This window comes from Emydura macquarii, unplaced genomic scaffold (assembly GCF_026122565.2).
Source record: "Emydura macquarii macquarii isolate MOO-44397 ecotype Brisbane River unplaced genomic scaffold, CSIRO-AGI_Emac_v2 contig_2846, whole genome shotgun sequence".
Taxonomy (NCBI): Eukaryota; Metazoa; Chordata; order Testudines; family Chelidae; genus Emydura; species Emydura macquarii.
The window spans coordinates 182,851-206,422 of record NW_027132983.1 but is presented as its reverse complement, the minus strand read 5'-3'; the positions used below and the strand labels follow the sequence as shown (position 1 = coordinate 206,422).

Genomic DNA, 23,572 nt, shown 5'->3' with positions numbered 1-23,572 from the left:
AGCCCTGGTGCAGTATTTACTTAAAGGGAAGCATTCCAAGTATCACCCCCATACCTTCCAGAGTTTCCTTGGAGGCATCTCCAAGTCCAGATTGTAGCTGCAGGACAGTGGGCAACTGTATATTGGACATTAGTAAGAATTCTCTTTTTAATGTCCTCTAGAACTTCTTTGGAAGCAGCTGACTCTTGTTGAATTAAGAAGTTAGCTTCAGAAAAAATAACCAGATAATTGGGGAAGGACTAAATGAGCCATGGGAGGTGATGGTAATTATATTCAAATTTAAGAGTCCAAACTATGTGTGGTTTTTCATTACTTTATATTGGTTTTCTATCTGGTAACTAGCTTACAGTATTAATCAAGACTTAAAATATTGCATAAATTACGCAACACAGTCAATATGAGAGCGTAGAAGTTAGATGCAGCCTCTGAGGTCATCTTGTCCTTCAGAGGCAGGGTTGTTCTCTAAAGTATATACTGCAGTATTTTGTCCAGTCTAATTGTAATGAATCAAGCAATGATGCTTCCTCCCACTACCCTGGAGAGACTGTTGGGCAATATAATAGATCTCTGTAATACTGAATGTTTCCTTATATTAAACATCTTGATGTGATTCTTTTGCAAGTGTTGAATTTATGGCCACGGTTACTTAGTGGCTCAACCACTCTCTTCCTATACAAACTTCTGTTACTCAAGGACAAAGCCAAGAATAACCTCTCCCTTATATGCTCCAGAAAAAGCTGTACTAAAAACAGTTGATGGTATTTACATACTTGTTACTCTAGGCTCTTCTGATGTGGTATTTGTCACTTATTATATTGGCGGATCTCAGCATTCTGGCATAACAGTCAGTGTTCTTATCCAGTAGCTAGGGTACTCTTCTTTGTCATGGGCTATCCCTGGTGCTCTTCCAGAGTGCTGCCTCCTTCATCTGGAAGGACTGGCTATAGGAATAAGAGGGGAGGTTGGACTCTATGGCCCATTCACTCCTATACCTCTCTACTAAGGCTGCCAACCTGGTGTGAATTTAGAGTCTGGATCCCCACTGCTAGAAATTGAAGTGAAACCCATCAGCTCACTCCACAAAAGCCAGTAAGCAGCCATCAGACAGCAGTGACTTTCAGCCATTATGGGCTGAACCTGCGCTGATGCCCTTAGGGGGAAATCTCCATAGCCCCTAAATGTAACCTGTCTTTTTCTCGTCCTTGCAGAAATATAGTGTCATGTGCACAGCACTGTAATGTAGCCCAGTAGGTCACAGAAATAAAGAAAATACAAGAGTAGATTAAGCCTAGCACCTCCTCCCCCTTATCTCAGCTCTGACCAGCTGCATTCTTCAATGGGCGAAATAGGGTTGATTCCAAAGATAGTCCATTCTATTTCCCCCCCACCCTTTGAAATCTTTCTGTTAGGGGTTGGTGTGGTCAACCAGCGGCATTCCTGGTGACTCATAGCATTTCCTCACTTAGTCAGCCATGAATCACCTGATGCTGTTTTGGTCTCTCTCCAAGGCAGTGTACATCATCGCTTCCTGTCTTCCTTTCAACTCAGTTACACACCCTTTCCCTCTTCAACCTGCAAGTTAACAGGAAGGAGGTTTGAATTGTTTTTTAAAGTAATTGCAGATCAGCACCACAGTGACAGAGGAGATTGGTGTGTGGAAAACCCTTTTGTATCCCATCAAGTTTGACTTTGTCCAGTCAATAGCATATAGTGGTGCAGCTGCTTGCCTATAGCACTGTCTGGCTTGGGGAAAACTAACTGGGTTTTAAAACTTCCCCTGGCAGAATTTAGCTATGTTAGTGAAATCTGGGTTAGCACCTCTAGATTGCCCCTCCAGGAACCTTATTAGCACATGTGAGGTTGTTTCTGGACATATAATGAACCATGTTAAGTCAGAATCATGTTTGAAACTGTCTCACTTAACAAGTCTCAGATGTTCTGGAACAAGCTTGTAGTATGGTATGGTATCAAAACTGAATTATGAGAATTAGGAGGGTGGTGAAGCACTGGAATGGGTTACCTAGGGAGGTGGTGGAATCTCCATCCTTAGAGGTTTTTAAGCTGCGGCTTGACAAAGCCCTGGTTGGGATGATATATGCCTGCTGGAGACCACCCAGCAAGAGACTTAGAGCTGCATATTTGGGCAGAGAACCTACCCCATTCTTTCTGCAGGCTTCCTTGTGTGCAGATCTCTCTCTGCTTTCTCTGCTCTCCTTCCTTGCAGACATACATTTAGAACCATCTCACACAAGCCTGCTGAGACAGGGATACAAAAGGGATGATATAGCAGAGGTTAGTCCTGCTTTGAGCAGGGGGTTGGACTAGATGACCTCCTGAGGTCCCTTCCAATTCTAATATTCTATGATTCTATGAATGCAAACTGTGCTACTGAACTTTCACCGGAGTTCTTTACCCCAGAGTAAAAGGTGGCATAGTGTGAAGGGTTTAGCGCTCTCTGTCCATTGTAGGCTAAAGCACCCAGTGCCATTTGACCTGAGCCTTCATCTGTCCTTTGGGAGGCAGTAAATGACTATTGGATCTATACACATTAAATTCTCTGAATCTGACTCATTTTGTGCTTCATGTTAAAGCTTCCAGGAGGTAGAAATTTCCTTTCTAAATATAAATCTACTTATCGAGTGCCTGAGATACAGAGCTCAGGCTGTGTCAGTGCTTTAAGGAAATCTGCTGATTGTGTTTCATATCTTTTTGTCCTCTACTGCTGTCTAGAGACTTCCCACCATGGTACTGTTATTGTCTTATTTTTCTTCCTGTGAAGAGTGCATAATGTCAGATCAGAAATGGCAGTGGCTAGACTCTGATTCCCAGTTTTGTCTTGAATGTCTGAGACAGGTAACTTGCAAGGAAGGAGGAAATTTCCAGATCCTCCCTATTCTTGAAATGTTTCTGGTTTGGCCTTCCTGCTAAGGGGCAGCTCCTTGGAGAACCGCTTTAGGATTGTAGCCTGTCCTGAGCTGGCTGACATCTAACAGCTAGCTGGCAATGGCTAGCCCAGTTTTAGACCAATTCAGAATGCCCACGAGTGATTGCTGCCATAGAAACCCTGACCTTACTTTCTGTTGTGACACCTCATGTTTTCCCCCACTACGTGTTGTAGTATGGAAAGATGAGCAAATATGGGGATCTTTACTAAGTGCCAGGCTGGCTTAATGGAAAAACATTTTCCCAGTGCATATCTCTGCATCCGTGTCCCTCAGCTCTTCTCTATGGGGACTCTAACATGCAAGGATTTACGTGCCACTTTTACCTAGTCTCAGATTTATAGGCATGATTTTTCAATCTGGGGAGGACGCAACAGTTGTGTCAAGGCACTGAGCTAGGGCCAAATACTAGCAGAGCAGAAAGCATGAAGTGACATGGGAACAATTTCTTCAAAGTAGGTAAAGCTTTTCAGGGCCTCCATTCCCTGATTCAGCATGTTGGATATCTAAAAATCCGCAGTGATACAGGGTGCCATCTCAGCAGGCTTGTGTGAGATGGTTCTAAATGTATGTCTGCAAGGAAGGAGAGCAGAGAGAGAGGTCTGCACACAAGGAAGCCTGCAGAAAGAATGGGGTAGGTTCTCTGCCCAAATATGCTGCTCTAAGTCTCTTGCTGGGTGGTCTCCAGCAGGCATATAGCTGGCTTCTATGCTTCCTACCCCATCGCCCCAGTGCATGGGATGGGCATGGTGAGAGAGAGGGAGTGGCTGGAGTGTATTTATCTCCAGCTGGCATACAGTTCTTAGAGGACTGTACACAGTTGCCATAAATTAGAGCAGCCTCCAGGCTGCTTTAACTTATGCTTGGGCTGGGGCAGAAAACCAAGGGTCAGTAACCCTGACTACCCCACTGCTCTGCTGTGGCAGCTGAACACAGCAAAACAAATTGTTCCCAAAACCTGCAAATTGTTGTTATAGGTAGTTATATGTTTTGCTCTGTAGCTGAGGATAGCTTTCCTCCTCTGGTCCTATTGGTGCTTCACTGTGACCTTTCTTTAGTGCTTGCTCTTGCAGTATCTGCTTTGCTGAAACAATGGATGCTTTTTTTGTTTTTTGTTTATGCCACACGCAATGCCTACTACATTAGAGGACAGAAGCTATAACAAATCACTCAGTGCTCATGGTAAGATTGGAGACTTCAGTCCACCGACCTTGAAAACTCAGCAAAATACCCTTTGTTACAAAAAGTCTCTTCCCAGGAATCTCTCCTTTGCTTGCTTGATACAAATTTCACAGGACTGGCATGCCCTTTCCCTTAGTAGGGGCATGGCAAGTCCATCTATGTTCAGTGCTGGGCTTGCTCTTTCAGAGAGGTTGTGATGGGCATGTTTTAGGGCTGTAAAGAAGGACCAACCCGTCTTGTAGAAACTGTACTCTGAAGTGAGCTCTGATAGGGGAGCAGTAAGTCATAGTCAAGACGAAGTGGAGAGCACTTCCAAAGGGGTAGCCGTGTTAGTCTGTATACAGCAAAAACAACAAGAGTCCTCTAGCACCTTAAAGACTGACAAATTTCTGTGGGCATAAGCTTTCGTGGGCTGCAACCCACTTCTGGCACAAGTGGAATTTGTTAGTCTTTAAGGTGCTACAGGACTCTTGTTGTTTTTGCTGTGGAGAGCACTGTTTTTCCTCTTGTCTGCTCAAAAGGAGAAGTTGATTGACTAAACTGGAAAGCTGAAGTAAAAACACTCTTGTTTTGACCATGTATAGTAGTATCTTATTATACTTCCTTTATTCTCAGCTTCAGGAATGTGCTGGGTTTGGGGGAAGGAGATATTCTCATCAGGTGATCGAATGCACTCTCTGGGGTGGGGCAGGCAGTGCAGTGACAGATCTGAGTATGGATCCAGAATTGTAATAACAGGGGTTGCTACAGGCAAACTAGGAAAAATCCTACTTACTATCTGGGAGCCTAGGAAATCCAGTCTGAACAAGAGAAATTGAATTGCTTACTGGTTGCCAGACAAGTTGCTGACCAGCATTTTACAATCCTGATGAGGTTTTCCAAGCAGTGTGTCTGACTTGAGGCAGAAAATGAAAATTGGTCCCTTGCTTTATTCCTTGTAAACATCACCAAGTGGCAGATGTAAGGAGTCGCTTGCATGTCCAGCCAGTTACTTTGCCACATTCCTCATCTGACCCCTCCTGCCTTTCAGGAAGCATGCCCATGGCTCATCATGTGTGAGTGCTCCGCAAAATGCAGTCTGGGCTTAGTTACAAGGAAACGGAGGCGGGAGGCTAATTTTTAATTTTAATTGAAGGATGCATGTGTTATGCATTGAAAACACACGGCCTAAATCGGGTCAAGTTTCTTTTTGCAGATGAGAAACACAGCATATTTACAACCCAACTTGTTTTGGCTACAAAATAAATCTGGATCATCTATATCTTCTTGTCTTGAAAACAAACTTTAGATCTAGGTTGTCCTTGAGGAAGACAGAAAATGTCTAGTTTGGCTGCACTTTGTGATTGAGGAACAGTGACAGATCTGTATGCGTCAGGAGTTCATGTGGTGTGCTTTAGAGGGTGTGTTGCAGGTCATCTTTGAGGTGCAGTGACGCATCTGTGTGAGAAACTTGCACAGTTCCTTCAGTGCAATGAAGTGTCTGCTTTTATCAATCATTCTTAATCCAAGCTCTGAATCACTGAGAGATGAAATGAGACCATCTCTTCAGAAAAGTCTTGTGACCGTATCTTGTGATAACTTGCAAGTCCAGTGTATCACAGAGTAAAGACCCGTTTTGTTTGTGGACCTCCTAGCTGTGGCTCTTGATGTGAGTTAGAAAAGCTCAAGGAAGGCTGGAAGGGCTGGTGACATGGATTGTTCTCATGAAATTCATGTGGCATGAGCTGAGACAGGCATTCCTTGTGGCCAGAACAAACAAACAGGGCAGCTGTGTTTTTCAAATGTGAAGCTGACTTGTTGCTTGGGCAAGATCCCATGTTGACAGCTCTGCAGCTTCAGGACCCTCCCAGTCCACAGAGCAGGGACAACAAGAGTGGCAGCAGTGCCATCTTCTGCCACCCATGTGCTGCCGGTGTGGCTCCCTCTGATCTTGCATAGTAGGGTAGGTCGGCTTCTGTGATACATTCAGTTCTTGGCCTTTCTGCAGAGACTACTACCAAGAGTACCATTTGTGATACAGAGATCTGTCCACTAGGAATTGGCCTGAGGCCATGTGTCTCATAGCCCACAGCAGACTGACAGCCACAACTTTGGGTTACTTGAGCTAGATTTAGAATGGGGGTGAACCAAAGAGGCTCTGTATCCTATTTTTACCTTTCACATATCTCTTGAGCACTCTAGTCCCCTGTTTGTGTTCGGTTTAAGCAAAAACTCCTGCTTCAATAAGTGTCAGCTCCCCCCTCATAGCCACAGTGTATGAAACAATAACATTTGCAGTGCTTGTAAATGAGAAAATTTCACAGCGTGTAATTTTGCAATGGATCCTACCATGGATTCATCTCAACTTAATGGCTGTATGTGCTATCCTGGGCACTCTAATCAGTCTTTTTCTGTGCAGCTATAGAAATGAAGTCTGTAATTGGCCTGTATGACAGGTAGGTCCAATTTTTTCTGTCCACGCCAAGACTCTTCCTGGTGCAGCTCTTATTTTGTACATTGTGCACCGAAAGGTGGCTGTGCGTGCCATTTAGTGTGTACAGATAATGGTTCAGAAATTGAGAGAAGCTTTAAACCAAAGAAGAGTTTCACTTGATATTGAGCTGTAATTTTGTAGATGTGTAAATAATTAAAGCCCCATGAAGTTAAGCACCTAGTGTCATCGGAGTAGAGGAAATCCCTTGGAAAGAGTGTGCTAAGAACCTTTAAGTGAAATGAGATCACAGCTTGAATCTGTCCTTTGGGTCCTGGGTGCCTGACACTTGATCCAAAGTTCCTGGTCATTGTTTGACTCTCAAGAGACTATGGCTAGCAGCCTATGAGATTATTTTACAGGGCTGGCATTCAGGCAGTATTGTATATACTGGGATAACGTCTTTGCTCTTCTCTGAAACTCTGGCATTAGGCCTGTGCTTGAGACAGCACAGGTCTGTTTTGTAATCTCTCTCCATCCCCCAACAGACACAATAGGGATGGCACAGTGCGTGTGACTGAGCCCTGATGAAGGTTTTGCAGGCCAAATTAGTGTTTTGTGTAAGGTAAAGAGTCAGCTCTAAACTGAGGAAATGTTGAACTAATTCTGACCGGAACATAGGAGTTGAGAAGACCAAGGCTTTCGAAATGCATAGCGACAACTAGTCATTTAGCAGTTCATAACAGGTGACTGGTTTAAAAACTAAGGCCATGATTTGTAAGCAAGGAAAGGAGCTGTATGTATTAGAGCTCATAAAGAAACAGGACCAAACTTCATGGAAAATTCAAAAAAGAGGTTTCATTCTGTTCTTCGTCACAGATTTTTTTTCAATTTTCTGCTGAATTTTTGTAGTAGTTTAGTTTCAAAATCAATAGTTTTCTAAAAGGAAAATTTTTGGCTCTGGTCAGTTTAAACATCAGATGGGATTTTTTTTCACTCAAAACTCAATACCAAAATGCTCAGCTGAAATAGCATTTTGCATAGTGAATAGCCAACATTTCTGTTGTCGTTATTTTGCAAAATTTTGAAACCCGGAAAACTTGCAAAAACTCTGGTTTTGAAAAAAGGCCCTTCTTGATGAAAGTACTTTTCTTTCAAAAAATATTGACTAGCACTAGCAAATGCTGAATTTGAGCAGAACTGTTTGCACACAGGGTGTTTCTGCATTATAGAATCATAGAATATTAGGGTTGGAAGGGACCAGGAGGTCATCTAGTCCCAACCCCCTGCTCAAAGCATTGCAGAGTTAGCCTGAGTTCATACCCAGGTGTTGCCCCTGAAGGAGTTGTGTAGAAGAAGGAAACTCTCAGTGAAGCTTGAAGACCCAGCTCTGCCATTCTCTGTAAATAAAGGGAAAGGACAAAGGTGACTGTAAGCAGGCTTTTATTTCTGCTGAACCTGCACACACCTTCTAATAATCTCTCGATGCAAATACAAGCACATGTAAATGTATAGGCAAATTATATGCCAGCCACAGGGTCCTAGCAACGTGCCAATACGCTGTTCAGAGTTTCAGACTGTGAGCACTCCCAATGTACAGGGTCAAGAATGGAAGCAGTTGCTTTGCAACATTGTGACCAACCCACAGTGGGTACCTACATCTACACAGTGAGTAAAAAAACCCACAGCACTGTCTCAAAGCCCAGGTCAGCTGACTTGGACTTGCAGGGCTAAAAATTGCAGTGTAGGTGTTTGGGCTCGGGCTGGAGCCGGAGCTCTGAGACCCTCCCAGTAGGGACTCAGAGCCCCGGCTCCAGCCCTAGCCTGAATGTGTGCACTGCAATTATATAGGTTCTGCAGCCCACACCTTCTGAGCCCAAGTCAACTGACCCGGCCTAGCCACAGTTATACTGCAGGTCTTTTATCTCAGTATAAACATACCCTGGGGAAAGATGCGGTGAAAGACTTAATTTGTCTTCAGTGTGTTGTGTTGCCTCTTGTCCCTCTAAGCCCTGCTTCTCCAGCAGCACAGGAGCAGAGTATATCTGCCCCCAGACTCAGGGGGTTGTGAATGTGAAATGAAAGCAGCTGCCTAGAGTCATTCTAATGTGCAGATTATGTCCGTGAATGAAAGATTGATGGCTAGAGGCTTAAGTTACCTGTCAGGAGGACAGAGTGACTCCACGTATTCAGAAAGGCATCCGTTTCAGGGAGCATGTATTATTGATCCTGAAGCCTTGAGCTGTCACTGGGACATGGTTTGATGGTGAAGCTTGTGCAAACAAAAGCGAGCTCCCTTGCCCCCCCGTAGGCATATGTGTGAGAAGATGGAGTATACAAAGTGTGTAACCAGAGCTGAGCAGGGAGCTTCTCCAGCAAGCAGTTACTTTCCTGGTACATGTCCCTGGCAAGCTTTGGGCATTTTTTGACATGTTTGCTCCTTCTTGGTGTGCTGAGCTTTGGGCAGCTCTCTGCCTATGTGACCTGGGGTGTGGGTGTGGTTCTGGGGACACTACATCAGACCTGTGTCATCCTCCGAAGGGGTGCAAAGTGGTCTGGACCATCTTCAGATCTGTGTGTCCCTCCACCTGGTGGTGGGGTGAACATTGGGCACTGTCTTTGCTTCAACATGTGTTCCTACTTCAGTAATACAGGCATTTCCGAGTAGTCCTCCTCACTCTTGTATCACTAACACGGGGAGATTAGTCAGTTGTCATGAAAATGACAGTCATAAACACATGATTATATCTTTACCAGCAAAAGCAACGAGAGTCCCGTAACACCTTAAAGACTAACAAATTTCTGTGGGCATAAGCTTTTGTGGGCTTCAACCCAGTTTGTTAGCTGCATGAAGTGGAAACCACAGATAGGGGGTGTATATATACATTCAAGGGTAAGGAACATAACAATGGGGAGAGCTAGTGCTAACACAGTCAATTCAGTTAGGGTAGATTCACAACCGTTGATTAGAAGGTGAGAATGTGTGAACAGTGACAATTACTTCTTGTAACGAGAGAACCTTTCCAAGTCCCTATTCAGACCCAGACTTTACCAGGGGATCAAGTAGACTGGGGAGGTGAATTGTGAGGGAGAGAGATCTTTCCAAGCACAGATAGCTAATGAAAAGAGTAAATGGCATCTAAGTGGACAAATGAACTGGTAGCCTGTATAAGAGGGAGCCAGTCTAGAAAAGGAATCCTTTGGTATTAAAAATGGTAGATGGAAGGTGTATCGTGCTTCTGGGGAAAGGATTCTGTGTTGCAGATGCAGCTTTCTCTCATTGAGTTATTTGTTCTCTTTATTCTTAACCATCCAATGGGGCTGGGTGGTGAAAAGATACAAATGGAGCTGGCCACAGCCTTTAATCCTCCCTGGAATCTAGTACAGCTAGAATATATTTGTAATCACTACAAAATGAGGAGATTGTGTCTCTCTCTGCTTTGAGTGGAATAAGCTTGTCTTCTGTCTGCACAGTGTAAATTGGTCTAATAAGCATTTCACCCATGATACATGCATGGTACCTCTGTTCCTCTGGTAGCCGGAGATCTGGGGCTTTCCCTTTCACCAAGACCTTTTTGTGTTCTTCTAGGGGGACGCTCTAGCCAATCACAGTGGCTCTTTGCTCTAAGGTCTCCAGGTGGTTTATGCCTTTGGAACCTGTGAAACCTTCTGCTCGCCTCAAGGGGTATGTCTACACTGTAGCTGGGAGGTCTGATTTCCAGCGCGGGTAGACAGACTTGCGCTAGCTCAGTAGCAGTGTGGACATTGTGGCATGGGTAGTTGGTTGGGCTAGTCACCTGAGCTCAGACCCAGGGAGTCAGGCAGGCTAGCCTGAGCCACTGCCTGTACCTCAATGTCCACACTGCTATTTCTAGCACACTAGCTGTAGCAGAGCCGAGCTAGGGTGAGACTATCTGCCCATGCTGGGAATCACAGTTCCCAGTGTAGACGTGCCCCTATAGGCTGAGTGACCCTTTCAGTAGGGCTCAGTATGCTCTGATGTAGTTCTCTGGTTAGTGCAGTCATGTTTTGTGTTCTTCTGAATACGTTCTCTGTCTTAGTAGCTCTCAGATTGGAACAGTGAGTTGTCTAGCAGGCTTTTGAAAAGCAGCCTCTTGCCTAGCTTCTGATGGCTGCAAATAGATTTGCCAGAGATACCTACAGGGAGTCTGTTGTGCATTTTACTCTGTAGCCCTCTGTCTGCAGGTTTCCAGTCCTGGCCCCTGTTCTTGTAGCTGCTTAAAATGTGGCGGCCCTTCACTAGAAGCAAGTAGGCCCATGGCTCTGGTTCCTTGATTCGTCTCAAACATCTTGGTTTAATACCACGGTCTGGAAATAACTGCCCTTGTTTGTTTGCTGCTTGGTGCTAATTAATCCAGTAATGGCCTTGTAACAAGAAAACCTGCTATCGAGTCCAGTGACCAGTGACAGTCGCTGCTCAGCACAAAGCTCATCAAGAACCTTAGGTGAATATTGGTGACTTTATAGCAGGTTTTCAGGACTCTCTAGGAATGTCTTATGTGGGTATGAGATGAGTGGCACAACTTCCAACACTTAACCGCTTCTCTTAGCAGCCTGTAATCGGACATGACGAGTTCAGGTGCTCTGAGCTCCTACTGAAAGTGTCCTTGACTAGCTTTCCCCTTTCCCTCTGGTTTATTTGCTATTTGACCTCCCTCAGGGCTTGTTCACACTTACCCGGAAATTCGGTGGCAGTCGACGGGAGTTACGCAAACTACGCAGAGTAGTTTGCGTAACTCCCGTCGACTGCTTCTGCGCGCTGTTCACATTGCGCTGAGCCGACGGGAAAAGCATTCCCGTCGGCTCAGCGCTACGCCAGTTGAGGAGGTGGACTTGTTAAGTCGACGCCCTCATCAATTGAGTGGGTCTCACTGACCGCTCAATCGATCATGAAAGATCGATCTGGCAGTGTAAACATAGCCTCAGACTCATGATGGGATTTTGAAAAGTGCCATGGTGATCTAGGAGCACAGATCTGCTGACTTTCAATGGGATTTGTGCTCCAAAGTCACTCTGTTGCTGTTGAAAAGACCACCCACAGTGTGTGTGTGTGTTTGTGTGTGTGTTTGTTTGTTTGTTTGTGTTTTAAATCAGGAAAATAATTGTCTCTACTTTAAGTGACTCTTTAAGTACCTGAACTGCAGCTAAATAGAATGGATAAATTCTGAGGGCTATCGGTCAGCACATTTTACCAACTCTAACATTTACTTAGGGGGAAAAATGAAGAAGCTGTTTATCTGGGTTAGAGCTCTCCCAATGTTTTCTGTTCAGAGATTGGAGCCATATAAATACCTGAACTAGACACTTTCTCTTCTCTCTGCTTTGCCAGTGTGATAGATATTAGGGACAGAAAAGACTTACGGGGGTGTTCTTTTCACTATCATGCATTCCAGTGAATACAACTGTCTGTATCTTTTTTTCCTCAAAAGATCTCATTAAGTGGCAGATTGCCATAAACATGAAAGGAAGGAAATAGCCTGCCCAGGTATGGGGAAAGGGGATAAAAATATCAGAGGAAGCTCATGTGGTAAATATGTGACAATGAGCGTGTCACTGGCAGCAGAGCTGTTGCTGTGATAAGTTGAAAGTATGATCCGTGTTTTTGAAACAGAAAGAGCACCTTGCAGCTATGCAGAGAGTGTTTCCAGTCTCTTTGGCAGTTGTCTGGCTGCAATACCATTTGGCTTATAGGGTTGGGCTCCTGCCTTAATTATAGGGGTCCCCTGCCTCCCGCAGTCACACTGACTGCGTTGCTATTTCATCTCAATGGATATTAATTATGGGTTTCTCCCCACCTAGTCATATGCCCCAGTGTGCAATCATTAAGTGTCCGGAGGTTATTTAAAATCCCTACGTTTCCAGGGGTTTATAACTACTGTAATGTACAAAGTCCTAGCCTGGTAGCCAGTTCTCTCTTACCCCCTCCAACTGGGAAGTGGAGGGGGATAGAAATTAGTGGCCTCTGATCAGGACAACTATTAAATTATTTTTAAAGCTGGGAAATTTCTGTCCATTAATCGGTGGCATCTGAAACTGTTCCAGTTGCAAATAGTTTACATGAACAGTCATTTCTTAATGCATTTTATTGCTTTAGCCTGTCTTCTCCTGTCCACATGGGCATGTAATTAGTATTTGTCTTAACAAGAGTCCTGCCTGTGGACTGAAGAGAAGAGAGGCCCTGGCCTGTTAGATTGGCAGCTGCAAGGATGATCCCCTACTAAGGAGCTTTTTTGTTTGTCTTATTTCAGAACGGGTTCTCAGCCTCCTTCCAGTCTCAGCTCAATGTTCACTTATAAATGGTTCTCAGATGTGCCCCAGAATTCTTTGTGCCAGTTCTCATTGCTCTTCAAAAGAGGTGCCTTGTCCATGACATTTTGGAGGAAGCTCTGTGGGAATTGTCACAATGGAGGAGGTGACTGAGGTATTGAAGGAGTTGTGGCTGCTCAGCCTGAAGAGCAGAGATCTGGAAGAGTAACCGATTGTGAGGGCTCTCCCCAGGGATAGCTGTTGGTGACTGATCCTGAGCAGGCTGAGAAGAAGTGAGTTATTAACTCCGGTCAGTTCAGTTGTGCTAGTGATCTGCAAGCTAAAGTTTCCCTGAGGGCCATTATTTTCCATCTTCTGCGTTCTCAAAAATGTTTCTGTGGAAGGAAGTAGGGAGATTGGGCAGTTCACATAGGAAGGATTCACTTTCACTGAAGTGTTTCCACAGTAAAACTCAAGTGCCTGATGTTCCTGTTCACATCACGGGACTAAGTGGAACAGATATGGCCCCTGGTGGAAGGGAAAGGGTCATCCTGAGTGGTGGTCCAGAGGCCTTGCTCCTCTGCAAGCGAGTGCAGAGCTCTCTGCAGCTCCTTGCTAACAAGTGAGATTGTGACAACTTCCTTTGCAATGCTACTTACCTGTGGATATCGAAGCATTCGTTGGCCACCTCTGCAGATGCTTCGTAAGACCCTTTGTTAGAAAGTCTGACTAAAATCTGCTTTTAGCCAGGAGGTTTGTAATAAGTGACACAAGCAAGCTGGGAGGGGAAAACTTGCTCTGGACAAATCAAAGTATTGATATCAAGGTGGCTCGTGGTACAGAATGGAGATTTACCACCGTAGCCAACTGGTGGGGAATCAGATAATTACCGCTTACAACACTGGTATGTTCTAGGCTGACAGCCAAACAAATGCTTAGAAGTGTGTTTGTGTACAGCATCCAGATCACCAACCAGGATGCAATTGAGTAATGTAGACATTAATTCAACTCCTTGAAAGGGCTGCTCATTGCAAGGACTGTGAAATACCCCCTAACAAATGTGAGCCATACATCCTCAGTGAAGTGGGTGGGAGGAGGAAATTAAAGGCTCTTTCCATTATTGGTGGAGATACCTTAGACACTTGGCTGAAAGATGAGCTCCAGAAATCTTTGTATACCCCTGAGACAGGAAACCAGTTCTCCCCAACTAGAACCATCATTGTCATTTCCGCTTGCCAGTGGTTTGAAGATGTCATTTGAGGGAGCTCCTTGCCCCTGGAAGCATGGAGGAAAAGTGCATGTGCTCTGTATCATAATCAAGTAGTCTGGATCTGTGCTATAAAATATAGGGTTGGGTTTGTGACCATCTGGCTGGCATGTTCAGTGAAAGATTAAGCCATTGGGAAACCAGATGGTGCTTAGAAAGACTTAATGCTCAGAACAGGAGTGGCCTTTCCGTTCACCTCCCACACCTGCTAAAATATCCCTCTTTTCCATTTGGTTCCATCTCTGAGACATTGCACCCTCAAAGAAGCCATGAAGCACTGCAAAGGTGATGGAGTAGACTTTGCAGACATCCAGTTTTCATGATGCTCAGGTTTAATAAGTGCCTCTGAGGTTACCTCCCGGGGAGTTCAAGGGAAGCTGCCTTTGCAGTTCTGACCCTGGGCTGTAAGAGAACAAAGCAAAGCAGAGTGGTGCTGTCCTGAGGCTGGTGCTTTACAAGAGGTAATGCAGACAGGTAAGTCTTAGAGTCACTTTCTGTGATGGGTGACAAATGAAACCTCAGCTGAAACAGAAGACCAGAAAATCAATATTATTTGAACTTAAAGTAACCTCTTCTTCTTTCCTCCTCCTCCTCCAGTCAAACTGAATGTGCTGGGAATGGCAGCCTGTAACAGTGCCTGTCCATTGACATCTAATGCCCTGTATTCAAAATCCCATTGAGCCAGTCTAATGCTCCATTTGGCTGCCTGCTTTGGGATGTTGTTATATTTATATAAGTAAATATAATAGGTGGCATTTCCTTGCCCTTTCATCAATCTGTCTCCAGCAAAATTGCAAACTCTCGGCTTGTATTAATACTTTATTAAACGCCTTACACTGCGTACACTGCAAGAAACCAAACCACACCAGGACAGCAAACGTGAGCCCGGCTGAACTGACTTGGGCCTGTGCTATGGGGCTAAAAATAGCAGTGTGGATGTTTCCACTCAGGCTGGAGCCCAGGCTCTGAAACCTGATGTGGGTGTGCGTGTGTCTCAAAGCATGAGCTCCAGCCCCAGTGGGAACGTCTACACTGCTGTTTTTACCCCACAGTGCAAGCCTGAGTCAGTTGACTCGGGCTCAGAGACTCTGCCCCAGTTTTTGAGGTTTTTTTTGCAGTATAGACGTACCCTTTGGTTTTCGATACTCATCTGGAATGTCTCACCTCTTCACAGAGCAGCCACGTTCCCTTTATGCAGTAGGGATGACAGACCACATGCAGTAGTGATGTAATACTGACCGTGTTACTCCTGTATATTGCACTTCCTGTTCTAACCCAAGTCTCTCCTCTCTGAATGTTTGATGGTTTCTTTGCCCGTGAACCAACATGTAGCATTTCAAAGATCAGCAGGAAACCCTAGTGTTGGGGTAAGGCTGAGGCACTGTCTGCTGGAGACGCTTTCTTGCACGTTAGACATGAGACTAAAGTTCTGACCGCTCATGGTTAGTAAGATACCAAGAATCTGGGTGCCAGCCCCAGATACCTAGCCTAACTACTAGTTCTGATCGTTACTGGCCTGTTGCTCTTCTCCACTTCCTGCCCTAAGCTGCTGTATAGTGTTGCTGGATGCTGTTAAGCAGCTGTTGAGTTTAACTTAGAGGTGGCTTCTTCTCAGTGAGGTGTGAGGTAGAGCAGTGGCTCTCAGCCTTTCCAGACAACTGTACCCCTTTCAGGAGTCTGATTTGTCTTGTGGAACCCCAAGTATCGCCTCACTTAAAAACGACTTGCTTACAAAATCAGACATAAAAATAGTGTGTCACAGCGCACAATGACTGAAACATTGCTTAACTTCCTCATTTTTACCATATAAAGTAAATCAATTGGAATATAAGTAGTGTACTTACCTTTCAGTGTATGGTATATGGAACTGTATAATCAAGTTATTGTCTGTATGAAATTTTGGTTTATAGTGACTTTGCTAATGCTTTTTATGTAGCCTGTTGTAAAACTAGACAGATATCTAGATGAGTTGATGTACCTCCTGGAAGACCTTTGCGTACCCCCAGGGCTACGCGTACCCTGGCTGCGAACCACAGGAATAGAGTGATTCCTTTGTGTGTTGAGAGTATAAATTATTCCTGTAACGTGCTATAGGATCCTCTAGGAGGAGTGACTTGGGTAGTCTGCTAGCGTCCTTAGGGTTTTGATTCTAATTAGATAGGTATCCACAGTCACCTGTAACCATGGTTGGTGGGAGGAGAGGAAGACATCCAAGGAATTGTATTCCAAACTGTCCTGCATCACCCTCTTATAATCAAAGCAACTCTGGCCCTGGGGAAAAGGCTACCGGGTAGTACAGCCAGTTGTTGCTAACATACAAACAGGTCTCAGTTCTGCAGAATCTGAGTCCTTAATTGCCAAGGTTTATCACAGCTCATCCTTGAGGGATCACAGGGGGACAAGCAGAGAATGAAATTCAAAACAGCTACAGTTCCGATTCCTATAAAATTCTGGCAGCTTCTGTGTTATGCAGCAGTCTCGCTGGAGGTCACATGCTTCTCGATACAGCATCCAAAGCAAAACGTAACCAAGGCAAGTGTCAGAACAAAACAGAGCTGCCTCTGCCCATCATTCACCTTCCAGCCGCCCTCCTCCCCCTGCCCCACATGCAAACCTGGATATGCTGTACATTTAATAAACTGACACTTGAGCCTGCCCTGCCTGCCCCAGCCAAACTATCATCTAAATTTGGGCGATTATGTTCACCCCGTCCAAGTATCAAGTTCTCTGGATCACATGTGCTCCCAGCCGGTATTTAACTCTGAAACCTCTGAGAGACAGGACTTCACTTTGTCCCTGGTGTAGATCACATAGCAAGTGAAATCAGCTGTTTTGTTTTTGTGTCCATTTTTACCACCAGGGATTTTTTACTCTCTCCCTTTTAGTTCTTTATTAGTTTTTGGTTTTTTCCCCCACCTTCCTTGCTTTGAAGAGCAGAATAACATTTGGTTTGTCTACTAAATTGGATCACTATGTTTCTGGTTCTTTTAGCCACCACAGAGTTAAAGGATTTTTTTGCGAAGGCCCGGAATGGCTCGATCCGTCTCATCAAAGTCATCATTGAGGATGGTAAGTTCTGTTTAATTCCATTTCTTTGTGCTGCCTTGTTTTCCTCCCTTGTCGGCTTCTCCTCTCTATGGCTGTGGCTGATCCTGCTATAACAGAAGAGAGCTTACCGCTGCGGATGGAAAATCGTGGTAGGGCTGTTGGAATTCAGCTGCTCAGAATAGACTGCCGAGTGCTGAGTGTGGGGTGAACGCATCTGACATTTAAAGGAGCAGAATTCTGATCCCTTTTGTTTTCTTCTGTGGGATCTCTATGGGATCCAGTGTGAATCACTTGCTTCCATTGGTGAGCAGTTTTGTACAGGCAGCCAGTAACTGCTTCCCAGTGGGAGTAAGGGGTTCATGGTTAGTCTGGCCTGACGTTGTGCTGGTATCTGCTTTGCTGTTCTCTGCCAGATCTCTTGGATGTTGGTGCTGTGTCCCGACAATATTCACTGGGGCTGTTTACCAACTGCCCTTAAAAGAATTCTACAGGAATGAGACCCACACTTGGATACCACGGTGATGGGTGCTATAGAAACACCTAAGAGAAGGATAATCATCCCAAATGCTGCAGCAATACTTGTACATGGCAGTGCTTTGGACCAATAGTGTAGCCCAGGGGTTGTGACCCCCTGGGGTCATGAGGTTATTATGGGGGAGTTGCGAGCTGTCAGACCTTGTGCAGGCTGGTAAGGATGGCATGGCAGGGGGTGGTCATCGCTTTTGGGGGGTCATCACAGCTTGAAATATTTTCAAAGGGGTCCCAGCAAAAAGAGTTTGAGAATCCTGGTGTAGCCTTTTTAAACGAGGCAGGGAGTGGTTATGTGATTGTTCCCAATCTGGGAGTTTATTATCTTATTCTGGTGCTTGAGCTTTTCCTCAGCAGTACCTATAAAGACTAAGTGCATGGCTACATTAGGGAGTTTACAGCAGTGCAGCTGCACCTCTGTAAGCTCTCTGATGGAGCCGTTCTAAGCTGACGGGGGAGAGCTCTCCTGTATGCTTAACTACTCTCGCCCACACAAGCACCAAAATCTTCTGCTGATATAGTGCTGTCCGCACTGGTGCTTATGTCACTCGGGGGTGATTTCTTCCCCCCAGAGCAATGTAAGTTCTGCCAACATAAGCTGTAGTATAGACATAGCCTCAGAAGGGCAACATCCCTGAGGGCTTGTTTACTCTTACAGCACTGCAGTGGTGCAACTGTGCTGCTACAGCAATTAGTGCACACTGATGGGAGAGCTTCCTGAGCGGTGGTAGCTGTGTCGACATAACATTGTCTACACTGGGAGTTCAGTTGGTATAATTGAATCATGGCGTAGTTATAACTATGTGACGTAGTTATACTGACATAAATTTGTAGCGTAGACCGGGGCGAGTCAGCCAAATGGATGCTCGCTCCTTCTGTTACCCGACAGCAGCCTAGGATAGGGTGAGCAAAAACTCCAGGGGCCAGATCCTTAGCTAGTGTAACCTGGCACAACTTCACTTAATCAGTGGAGGTCTGTAGACTTACAGCAGCTGAGGAACTGGTCTCAGATGTAGTGATGGTAAGTGCAGGTGCTCACTCGGACCAGATCCTAGACTGCGTCTCTTCCTGTCACAGCCTGGTTTATGGCTTTCACATCTCCAGTTTCTTTGCTTTAGGATTTTTTTCAGTTCCCACTCTTTCTTTTTTGGGTTTAAACTGAGTTGAGCAAATCAGTCTGTGACATGTTTTGTTTTTGGTCTATCAAAAGGTAACTTTTGGTAGCTCACATTTATCAAATTAATAAATGGAACAAAGCATTGATTTGCCTGCTAACTTACTATAGAACATTTATGGTAGGTTTTCATAGCCCTAACTGAAATATGTCCCAGAGCAGTCTGGATTACTGATTAGTTGACCATTGTAAAATCCGCACTGCAGACATTAATCTCATTCCATGCCAGCCCATCAGCTGCTTACTAGGGCAGAGGGGCTCAGGGCATGTCTCTCTTTGGGGTGACGGATAGGCTTCTCTTTGACTCCATCAGGTGGAGACTTCTGAAATCAGCTGGTGAATCTGTTTATCCTGTAATAGAATACAGCAGCGTGCATTGCATCTGTGTTCTCTTCTGGCCAGTGCTTTGTATGCTGAGTCCCTCAGCATCGCACAGGTGTGTTCTCTGTAGTACTGCCAGGAGATGTATCTGCAGGGCATGTGGAAATGCATGAAATCTGCATTATAGCTCTCATTTAACTTGTGGTGGTAAATGTTAGAGACAAAGGGACAGATTCTATGCCCCCCTTTAGTCCCTGTATATTTCTCCATCTGCATAGAGGGGTTGAACAGGAGCTGCAACTGACCATGGCTTTGGTTCCTTTGGTGCACGCATTGCAGTGTGTCACTGTAAGTAGCCCTACGCTGTCCTCTGTGCAGACCCTAGTATCAGGATGTGCAGAGGGTAGGAGGGAGCAGGCATATAGCTCATGATGCTAGGTGAATTCTGGGTTGCCCTGCTTACGTTAGAGCAGCTAGGGTGTATTCAGACTTGCATAAGGGGCTACTTCCTTCCCCAGATCTGCATACAACCTAAGAGACTTAAAGCCACCTCTGCACCCTCACCCATGTGTTGAGGCCTTTGCTGGGGAACCTGCTGGAGGAGCTGCACAGAATTGGACCCCAAGTGCATAATAGGAAGCTGACTAGTTACTGCTACCCATGGAGCAAGAGGCGCAATTAACCTATGACCAATCAGCTCTGATTTGCTTTTTCTTGGATAGATTATCATAGCCGCTATACTAGGATGTTACATTGTCCCCTTCACCCTCTCCTCTTTGAGTCAGTATCTCTGGTTGCTTGGTGCTAGTTTTGTATCTTTTCCATGCTGGGTGAGGGATTAGTGCAAGTTACACTGGTAATGCTGAGCAGATTCTCCTTGCTTCCTTGTGTCCCTGGCATGATGCAACACCCAGAGATTTTCCAGGTAGAGACTGGACATTGGGTACTACAGGAAGGATGGTCTTGTGATTAAACCATGGGGTTGGACATCAGGCATTCCAAGTTCCCAGCTCTGTCACTGACTCACTGTGACCTTGGGCAAAGTCATTTAGTCTGATTTTCAGAAGTTCTGATCAGCCACTCCTTCAGAGTAATTAGTGGGAGCTGTGCGTTCTCAGCATCTTTGAAAATAAAGTCCTTAATCTCTCTATGCTTCAGTTTCCTCATCTGTAACAAGGAATAATCCTTGCCTGGCTCATGGGGCTCTCATTAAAATTAATTCAATAAGGTTTATGCACAAGAGAAGTGCCCAGTCTTTCCCCTCTGTGCATTTAATTCAGCACCACTGATTCAGTATTGGATTATTTGCAACTGGGGATCCCAGTGAGGATACATTCATCGCCGCTCATGAGAGCCATCCTTAAGTCATCGCTGCAGAGACTAAATGGGGTATCTTCATCTGCAGGACATGTTGCTGTAGAACTTGAGGATCCCATGGGGCACTGCATGCGAGAATTTAACTGTGAACTCCCCTTAGCTGCAGGGTAGGTGTTGTGGTTTTCCTGACCATGTGTTTGAAGCTTGCCATGATGATTTTTGTGTGGGACATTGTGTATAGTCCCAGCCCCTGATACTAGAGCGGGGAATAGGTGTAGATCATGGGACTTATCATCTGATCAACAGAGATTGTGTAGAACTGCTTGCAGCTAACCTGGAATTATGATCAGTCCTTAAATTGTGTGTTGCTCTTGAAGTACAGCGGAGAAAATTGGCGAATGACGTTTTACACATCAGAAAAGCCTGACTCTGTCTGAGCAGGATGGTTACAGGAAATGCAGAGACTTATTTAACCAGTTTACTAGGAGTTTTGGGGCTAGAAAGTGAGTTGAGGGAAAATAGCAGTTGGCTCTCGTGATGGATTTCACTGGGTCAAAGCACATAGCAGCAAGACCCATTGATGAAGGTCTGATTGCTGCCAATTCAGTCCTTCTAGTGAGTCAGTGCTCTGATACAGGGCTTGACCCTTGGGCTGAGGACAGCCTCTGCAATTCCCTTAAGGAGTCAGAAAGAGGGAGTGTGACCCTTCCGTGCCCAGGGTAGCCACCTGAAAATGCCAAGGTCAGGGCAGGCTGCAAAAGGAGAGCAGATTCTCCAAACACTGGTGGGTGACACTGAAGTCAGACTTCCCAACCAGCCACAAACAGTGCTTCTGATTCCCCAAACCGATTATCAAGAAGCCAGTTCACAAATACACACAGCCCCCTTTACTGCATTTCAGTCTCTGGCCCCCAATCAGCCACTAGGTCCAGTAAAGAGACCAGTTATTTAAACTCTATGCTCTTTACCAAAAAGGTTTCTCCTGACCCCAAAGGGTCAGCCACAGTACCAGATCAATATAAGTTTAGATCTTACCCAAAATACCATGCTGCCAGCCAATCCTTTAATAAATAAAACTAAAGGTTTATTATAAAAAAGAAAGGAACAAACTATAAGAGAAATGTTAAAGGATTAAAGCAATCAGATGCATACAAATGATTTGAAAGTCCATAAAAATAGATATATCAGGTTTCTAGAATTGTGGAGTTAGCAGGCTTGTATAGTCGCTCTGGTATACATCCAGAATCTGGATGGGTCTCAGTCCTTTCTTTCACAGCTTCAGTTATAGATGAGTTGATCCAGAGGTAGATAGGTGGCTGAAGGCTGAACAGGATTGAAGACAAAATGGATTATGGGAACCTGCCTTTTATGTCCTCTGGCCCTTGCCATGCTGCTTGTGGAATTTCACGGGAACGAAAATGGAGTCCAGAGTCACATGAGCAAGTCCTGGTGACTCATCAGGTATATCCCTGGCTTCTCTCCCTGGGCCCCTTGCACCTGTGAATATCTTTATGGGCCATTAAGCAGGCCATCCCTGCAGCCATCCTGTCTGGGGTGTTACCCAGACAGCACAATTTGAAATACAGATATATTAACCATATCCATAACTTCCATTACACATATAACACATGAACATGTACATTATCATCTTACTTAGCACATTATAGCCTTTCTAACAGCACCTGACATGGCATATCTCATATGATTTATTATGATTTTGACATACTGATGTCAAACAATATACTAAATGTCTTTCCCCCCACCCCCTCCAATCCAGCCAGCGTGACAGGGAGATCCTGCAATGAGGAAGAATGATCTAGTGGTTAAGATGCTGGCCTGGGACATGAGAGACCCAAATTCAATTGCTGCTGTTTACAGTCTGTGCCTCAGTTCCCCACATGTACGATGCGGCTAATAGCACTGCCCTGCCACACAGGGCACTCTTGAGGGTAAAAAATTAAATTGTGAGGTGCCAAAGTATTGTAGGTCAGATAAGTACATAGGATAACTAGGGTGGGCTTTGATTTAGATTTCCCTTTTTTGAAAGGGATACCTGTGAGATAACTGGAGGACTTAGTCCAGAATTCTGCTTGCTTGTTCTGCATATGTAGGGAGAGCAGAATAGGAGAGTCGAGATCTGCTGTATGGATCTAAGAGGAGAATTTGGCCCTAAATGGAAGTTGGCATATGAGCAGAATACGGAAGGGAGGAGGCTGAGGCTGGGGGAATCCCATCTTTGGTTGGAATACCATTCCACATGTGTCTGTGTGGCAGGAATGGTGGAGGAGTTACCTGATTAGGCAGATGAGTGTATTCGAAAACGAACCCTTGCTAGCCTGAGCACATCCAGTGCAGTGACACTTATCTACAAATATTTATACTCCATTCATCTTTGGTTGAAAAGCTCCGGCAAATGAGTAATGAAAGCAGGCACGTTGAGCTTGTGCTGCCGGAGCTGTTCTGTCATAGGCTGGCATTGCTGAGATGGCCTGAAATCAAACAGATACGTTAGCAGAGAAATGGATTGATATGGTGCCTGGCTGACCCTGGCTGTCTGTGTCCTCCACCCCCTCTCTATCTATCCAACCCTGAGTTTGGGCAGCTGAGGATGCTATTCCCCAGCTGGGTGAGAAGTTAGAACTTTCCACTCCTTGGCTCTTTGAACTCGACAGGAAGCATCCGGCTCCTTTAGAGCTGGCTGTCAGATCATGGCTTCTATTCAAAGGGCTAGATGGAAGGTGCTGAGACACATTTTGGTTTTATGAAAGTTAATTTTATTGCACAGCATTTTTGTATCATATGCACTGCGCAGCAGCTGTACTGTTCGGGTTATAATAATACTTAGTGTTTACCTGGCACTTTTCATCTTCAAAGAGCTGGTAGCAGCCAGCCCCTGTGAAGTAGGTAGGTTTAAGTTAGATGCTCCCCACAGTAGCTCTGAGCACAGCAGTATTGGGTAGCACTAATAATGCCCCAAAGAGCTCTCTGCTCCCTGCTTTGCTAACAATTCCACTCTCTTTTGGAAATGGGGAGTCGGAGGCAGAGAGGTTCAGTGATTCGCCCAAGGTCTGGGGCGGCAGATCCAGGGTTAGAGCTTGGAACACCAGGCAGTGCCT

At 45.1% G+C, this 23,572-nt stretch overlaps 1 protein-coding gene across 2 annotated transcripts in view; it reads left to right on the top strand.

The window, feature by feature from the left end:
* WDR82 (WD repeat domain 82) overlaps nt 1–23,572 on the top strand; it is a 116,494-nt gene that overhangs the window by 62,653 nt on the left and 30,269 nt on the right. For both annotated transcript variants that reach the window (XM_067568088.1, XM_067568089.1), the window contains one exon: nt 17,060–17,137. In XM_067568088.1, the coding sequence (XP_067424189.1) occupies nt 17,060–17,137 (78 nt within the window). The remainder of the gene's footprint in view (nt 1–17,059; nt 17,138–23,572) is intronic.